The sequence below is a fragment of the Notothenia coriiceps genome, unplaced genomic scaffold (genome assembly GCF_000735185.1).
Source record: "Notothenia coriiceps isolate Sejong01 unplaced genomic scaffold, NC01 NC01_scaffold00029967, whole genome shotgun sequence".
NCBI lineage: Eukaryota > Metazoa > Chordata > Actinopteri > Perciformes > Nototheniidae > Notothenia > Notothenia coriiceps.
The window spans coordinates 1-7,241 of record NW_011362668.1 but is presented as its reverse complement, the minus strand read 5'-3'; the positions used below and the strand labels follow the sequence as shown (position 1 = coordinate 7,241).

At 41.2% G+C, this 7,241-nt stretch overlaps 2 protein-coding genes across 2 annotated transcripts; both read right to left on the bottom strand.

The window, feature by feature from the left end:
- Positions 1–698: 698 nt before the first annotated feature.
- LOC104959172 (cytochrome P450 2J2-like) lies at positions 699–4,539 on the bottom strand. The gene is made up of 7 exons (XM_010787041.1): positions 4,449–4,539; positions 3,729–3,881; positions 3,486–3,646; positions 2,520–2,693; positions 2,294–2,435; positions 2,023–2,210; positions 699–827 (listed from the first exon to the last, which is right to left on the bottom strand). Exons 1-7 carry the CDS (start codon positions 4,537–4,539, stop codon positions 699–701), a joined length of 1,038 nt encoding a protein of 345 aa, XP_010785343.1.
- A 1,043-nt stretch (positions 4,540–5,582) lies between these two features.
- On the bottom strand, positions 5,583–7,238 carry LOC104959171 (cytochrome P450 2D9-like; the record flags this gene model as incomplete). Its single annotated transcript, XM_010787040.1, has 3 exons — positions 5,583–6,093; positions 6,464–6,605; positions 7,080–7,238. Coding segments are annotated over 3 exons (477 nt in total), but the record flags the coding sequence as incomplete, so codon positions are not given.
- Between the last annotated feature and the right edge of the window lie 3 nt (positions 7,239–7,241).

Genomic DNA, 7,241 nt, shown 5'->3' with positions numbered 1-7,241 from the left:
ATCTCAACCCCCCCCCCCACCCACTTTTTCAAAACGCAAATTATCAAAACAGCAACAGATAAAATCGTAAAAACACATACATAATTAACATACGTAAAAAACTCCAAGCATCAAATATCATGAAAAAGTTCTTCAGTATGTGTAACCAAGGATGACTTTTGATGAACCTTTGGGTGTGGGAGAACACCGGAAAACATAGTACTACTGGGAATGTTCTCGTTATCACATAGGTCAGCTAAGAGTAAAAGAGTCAGATTCATAGATTTGTGTGCACACCCCCACTCTGCCTGGTACTTGGCAGGAGCGGGGGGCCATCTGTTGTTCCATTGTAGACTCCTAGAATCCATGTTGCTATCTGATGTAAAGCCTTGACGCGCGGCGCGCGCGATGACGGAGTTGGTTCCTCCCTGGATGACACCTCTAAACGAAAGGCCAGGATAGCATCTGTTCGACAGTTGTTATGGATATTCGTAGACCTCTTCAATAATTCGCTCATGGTTGCGTTGTCGTTTTCCGAGGAGCCCTCACACAGGCGGAGAGTCCATCTGTAGGATAGATGTGTAGATTCACTTGTTGCTTGTGTGACAAGTTCAATGGGGCCCCACACAATGACAGCACAAACGAGGAACCAGAAGCAATATGGAAGCGAGCTTAGTGCTGGGCTCACTCGTGACCATCCTGTGTGTTGCAGTGTGAGATTAGGTGTATGTGGTGCGCAGTGTGGTGTGGTGGTGACTTGGCACGATCCACTTGTTGTCGTCTGTTTCTACCGTCTCTCCTGCCTGTGATACGGACCTTGCAGTGGCTGGCGTGACCACGTGGCCTCTCTGGGAAGCAGACCCGGCGTCATGGGCGGGCCCCATGGGGCCGGGCCCGCCCATCCAGGATTTGGGCCCGCTGTTTTAATCAGGGCTGAATACAACATTTTAATTGTTTTATTATTATGTTTATTGTTGTTATTTGTAGGGCTTTGTCCTAATATTTATTTTTGTTTTAAACTATGTTGAGAGATTAGTTTTATGTAATTTTTTTATTTTGCTATGAATTTCTGAATGAAATTCTGAATGAAAGGCTGCGCGCGAGACTGGTTTTTCGATGGGTTGAGTCGTGTGGGTTTTTGAGTGAGATGCGGCACAGCAGCCTGTCAGTTTACTCTTGCTAGGTTAGTTTGGCTATTATCATTTATATTTATCTGCAACAATGGATATCAGGAAGTGGTTCATGAAAGGAATATGGCAACTCAGCGCCAGATGCAGGCACATTAGAAGAAATCAGTTACGTTACCAACGAGCTAGCAAGCCAGCCAGGGACAAGGGAGGCTGGCAATCAATTATATTTTGAAGAGAAATTGACTCTCAAGCCGGCTCTCTCACAAAGTCCTGCTCTGTGGGCAAGCAGACCGCTGCACACGCTCTGTCTCTCTCTCTCTCTCCCTTTCTCTCCATCGCTCAACCTCACTCCACCCTGTGTGCGCTCCTCAAGTTTGCCTGCGTGCTTGCCCAAGTTGGCACAGTGTTACAAATGTGCCACAAAACCAACCAATGGAAGTAGCCTATAATAAGACCGTCAACAGCCTTATGGCAACCTAAAACCCCTCTGTTTCCGTAACAACAACAACTCACAGAGCGCCTCCCTCACCCCTCACAGCTAATAACAATCCCTGCCGGTACCGGTACACCCCCTCTCTCTATGTCTTTCACTTTGGCTGTGAGCTGCGGGCGCCTGATAAGCCAACATCCCCCACTTTCATCACTAAAGCGCCCATTGTACTGGGCAATTGAAAAATGTAACCGGGGTGAAAAGGGTGTTATCTTTACTTAATTATGAATGTTGTTACATCAAGGCTGAGAATTCTTTTTTTTGGTATTATATTAGTATTATATCTTGTAGAAGTGCAGATCCCCTGTCATCCACCAGGGGGTGCTGCAGCACCCTCAGCACCCCTACTTCCCACGGCCCTGCAAAATAAACAAAGCCTTCTATTGTGACTCCTAAGTTGCTGCACGCTATAAGTAAACGCACCTTGGGTATGACGAAATCACCCAGTGTTGTATCCTTGGCAGCCATTCGGAGTCCATTTAAAGGAACAATGTTTCCCATCCTCTGGATCTCGTGGATGACGGCGTCAGTGTAGGGCAGGTTGGGTCTGTCTGCCATACTGGGCTGTCGGCTCTGTCCGATCACTCTGTCTATCTCGGCATGGACTTTATCTAGGAGGTCAAATAAAAAGGTTTTAAACTTGATCTTCTCTGGTTACTTTTATACTTGTTCTGCTGCTGATGTGAACACCCACCCTGGATTTGAGCGTTGTTGATGAGGTAGATGAGGCCCCACTGCAGGGTCTTTGAAGTGGTCTCACTACCAGCCAGGAACAGATCCAGACAACACAGAACCAGGTTGTCATCGTCAAAGCGCAGTTCACTGTTTCTGTTGTGCTTAGGAACAAACATATGGTCAGTTAGTTTTTATTTTGTCATGCTGTTCACGTTGGTTGATCGGCAACACTACAAACACCATACTTTCTCTTCTATGAGGAAGCTGTCGATGTAATCTCGCGGGTTGCTGGGGTCCAGGTCCAACTTGTGCCTCTCTATCTCTCCTCTGATAGATGCCTCCAAAGACCTGGAGCTGCTGAAGATGCCACAGTGAGGCCCCGGCAGGAGTTTCATCAGAGCTGGGAACGCATCATAAAGCTGTCGGAGAGGAGACGGGAATATTCAGTGGTTGTTTATATGGGCAAGCAAAGACCTAAGTTATGATCATAATATTTTCTGACAGACTTTCAATGGCCAGAATGACACATTTTAATTGTTTTAAATACATTACAGATTACTTTATCCACAAATATAAAAATGTATATAAATGAGTAATGTGCTGATTTTAATATCATTACCAGTTCAATACTGGCAATTATCACTAAATCAACAAACAAGGACAACAAATATATATTTTCAGTCTATTTTTATAAACTAAATTATATGTTCATATTGAGTGTTAAATCCTGTATTTTACACTGGGATTATAATCATTTTGTTATTCCAAATAATCAGATTACATTGTTTGCTAAAAATTGCATTTTAAATGTCATTTTGAATGCGTCAATGCTTTAAAATGTTGCTCAAAGTGTGTTTGAAACAGTTCTAATGAAAAGTAGCAGAAGTAGCACTACTGATTCCTGATGTGGGCTATTTATTTATTTCTATAGGAGAATATTAGGTTATGATGTTTTTGATGGCTAACAATTGCAAAGTGCATCCGTACACATTTATTATCAACAGCTAAATTGTTAAGAAAGAGAAAAAACAGTATCAGATTGGGATTGGCACAAGAAAGGAAAAAGGCATCTAAAATGATCCCTACAAGTAATTACATAAAATAATAAATAAAGTGTCTTTTCTTGTGTTTCCCCGACACACTGGTTCTGATGCATGTTATGAAAAGCTGTGTGAGGTTGTAAAATGTGTCTGAGCTGGTTTGCATCTTACTAGAGCCCATATGGATCCCTCCAAATAGGCCATCTCAGTCAGACTCTTCAGCATGCTCTGGAAGTTGTGGTCGCCGTATTCATACCGTCTCCCAAACACTATCTGGCAGATGATGTTGGCCACAGCGTTGTTTAAGAGGGGCACGGGGTCGAATGGCTCACCTGAGCAGGACAAAGTCAGTTTCTTTATTTTGCTTCTCATTCTGTTAAAAAAAATGCATTCGCTTTTGTTGATTTTCCCAACCTTTCTCCTTCTGCATGGCCTCCTGCAGATGATGACTCTCCTCACAGATGCTCCGCTCCATGGAGCTCTTGGCCAGACCAAAGGTACGTAGCATGGTCATGGCAAAACGCCGCTGTCTCCTCCACACTCTCCCATTACTGAAGAAAAGACCCGCTGAGACAGAGAGAAACCACACATCAGTACAGAGGTAGGCATCAGGACACAGGTTGACTCTTTAAATAGTGATGTGCTTTAGGACTGTCACGATAACTTTTATTCTGATCGAAACACTTTTTATTAAGTTTTCACAATGCATAACCAAGGTGTTACACTACAACTTAACGAAGTGGATACAAAATGACAATATGCTATCATTGCAATGAAAAGCAAAGTATAAGTATATACAAATAAGACAATGGTTTGCACTGAATATATATAAAAAGAGAAAAAACGAAAAATTATTTTTATTTTAAGACCACGTTATGCATCTATTATAATGATAATACAAATAATAAAAATGCAATTACATCCTTTCCAAGAGCTGTAAATACGGCTTTCGCCAAGTCTTATAATGTTAGAGTAAAAATAGCAATTTATTCTTGAATCATAGCTAAATTGGTGAAGTAAACAAACATGCAAACAGAACAGCCAATATCTATTTCAACAAAAAGTCAACAAGGTCATGACCATATCTTACAACTATGGTGAAGGCCCAATGTACTGTATGTTTGTGTGATTCACCTGAGTTTCCTGAATAAATTCTGGTCACCATCGGGCTGTAAGGCCGGTCCACAAAGTTGTCAGCTTGTGTGACTATGGCTTCCTTCACCATCTTCCACCCGCACACAAACACTGTTTTGTGTCTTCCCAGACGTATGCAGAACACATTCCCATACACATCAGCTAGCTGTGGATGCAGGGGCAGACAATAAGTGGCCTGTTGTCTGGCATGTGACTCTGATGAGATGCATTTTTCAGGACAATCATTTCTGACTATCAGCATGTTTTTACATTATTTTCTACCATAAACGTTTTCATGATCTGTTTCAGTCCCATGTCATTTTTTAGATATCCCTTGTTAAAGGATGTGACTCTACTGCATGCACAAGTAGTGTAGTAAATAACAGAGAACATCTACCTTCCAGCTTTCAGTTATGCTCAGGTTATCGCAAAAACACTACAGCACAATACGAAATGAGTTTCTGTCATCTTACCTTGGTTAAGTAAATGTGAGGCTGTTTAGACTCAATGTTGAATATGTTTCCTAGAAGAGGCAGGGATGGTGGTCCTGGTGGAAAGTTAGGTGGATCTTTTTTGTCCAGAAAATAGACAACGAGGAGAATCGCAAAAACAAAAATCAGCATTTCCGTCAGATCGAGCCACAGAAACAAATCACGCAGACACATTGTGAAGCGAAGGAGAATAGCAAGGGACTGATGAGGATGACTTGCTCCATCATCAAATCCTAGTTAGAGATGGGCTGGTACTCTGCTGAGTCACAGCTTATGTAGATGTAATGACCTATCGGTGCGACACAGAGAGGGGATGCGTGTTCATTTAACAAATACTGAGTACGTTTGTTGTTAGTTTGCAATATACCTAATTTTGTAAGACCCAAACGTTTAACCACCCCAAAAATGGACATTATATAGATAATTTAAAAAATCTAGCACAATAGACATCAGACATGCCTGGTAAGGCAGGCTTGTTCTTGGAATCTGCCCTAGCTTTCTTTTTTCCTGAACTATTTGTTATTTGGTTTGATGATTCTTCGTCTGTTCCCTGTCTGGTAAAGTTTGCCCCTTTTTTCATTTGACCAAAGTAAAAAGTACCCATGAGTGTATGTTATGTTGACAAAAATTATTAAACCAGGTTTGTGACACATATCATCAAATCCTTTATTAATCATTAACACATGTTTCCAAAGGTTTTGTTAATGATTGCAGTTCTTAAATAATGGCTAATACATTACATAACTGATGATGATAAAGAAGACATAGACAATACAGCTTGAATGTAATAGAAGATTGTATTTTGAGAAAATCTTTATACATATTTTCATTAATAACAAGGACACTAGATACTGTCCTATAAAGAATGCCATTAATACAACAATATATTATGACAACTATTTTATCACAAGGAAGGAAATGTATAGGCAGAGAACTCTTTTGTCAGATGAAAAATTATTCAGTGAGATGTTGTATAATTCAGCGTGCCTTGGCATAAACTTTGAAGGGATGTGGTACTCGAGTTATTCCAGTAACTCCTTCTGTACTCAGCTCTACTCCATCAGGAACGGAGAAAGAGAACTTCTGCAGTAATCCGATCAAAAACAAGAACAGCTCCATTTTGGCGAGGCCTTCTCCGAGACATACACGTTTCCCTGAAGAGTGTACAAACGTATACGATCAACAAAATGTAAGAGCTCCAACCATAATACATCTAATTTGAACAAAATTAGATGCTGAAATTCTTGCACATGCATTTCAACTGAACGTGGTACTGATGTGTTTAAAATCCTCGGTTTTATGGACTGGCACTCTCACATTTACGGCCTTATTACCCTGTACGTACACTGTCACGGCCTTTACATTCCCTTAATCCCATCAACATGCTTTCCTCGATTAAACGATAACTCTTTTGTTGATGGCACCTTTTGCTCGACTTTTCTGGAATAATCTCCAACAGCACATCGTGAGGCAAGCGCTGTTCATACTTTCAATATAGGCTGAAAAAAGTCGAATGATGTTTACCTGCAGAAAAAGGCATGAGAGCTTCTCTCTTCACAAACTTTCCCTCAGCATCCAGGAAGTGTCCGGGGTTGAAGGTGTCTGGGGTCTCCCATTCAGTCTTGTCGAACAGCACAGAGGTCAGGTTAGGCATCAAGGACGTACCCTAAAAAAACAAGATTCATAAGCTAACACCAAGAAATTATCACACATGTTGTTTCCGAACATTGTATAAAGTTTATTACCGTATTAAATTTAAGTTGTGTGAAAAGAAACCACTTTAAATGTTTTGACCCAGTACTCGCCCTCCTGACATAAAATAACTGAGTACACACTACTTCAGCAGGGGACAGGAGTGGCTGAAAGTTGAAACCAGTCTAGTAATAAGTAATAAGTAAGTAATAAGTCTAGTAAAGCTAAGCAATTAAATTACTTTATGCTATTTAAATGAGCTGATTGCTAAACCGGGAGTTAGCTGCAGGATTAAACCAAGCTCTGGGTAACGGACTTGGTGACTTAAGTGACTTGAAAATCTGACTTTCTTTAGTAAGTGACTTGTAAACTTGAGTCTGTAAAAATAACCTCTCTTTTTTAGAGACATCCTGTTAAGGCTTAAAATACGTAGGCCTACTAAATCCACCTTCGGTATAATATAGTCGCCCAGTGTTGTATCCTTGGTGGCCATTCTGAGTCCATTTAGAGGAATAATGTTTCCCATCCTCTGGATCTCGTGGATGACGGCTTCAGTGTAGGGCAGGTTGGATCTGTCTGCCATACTGGGCTGTCGGCTCTGTCCGATCAC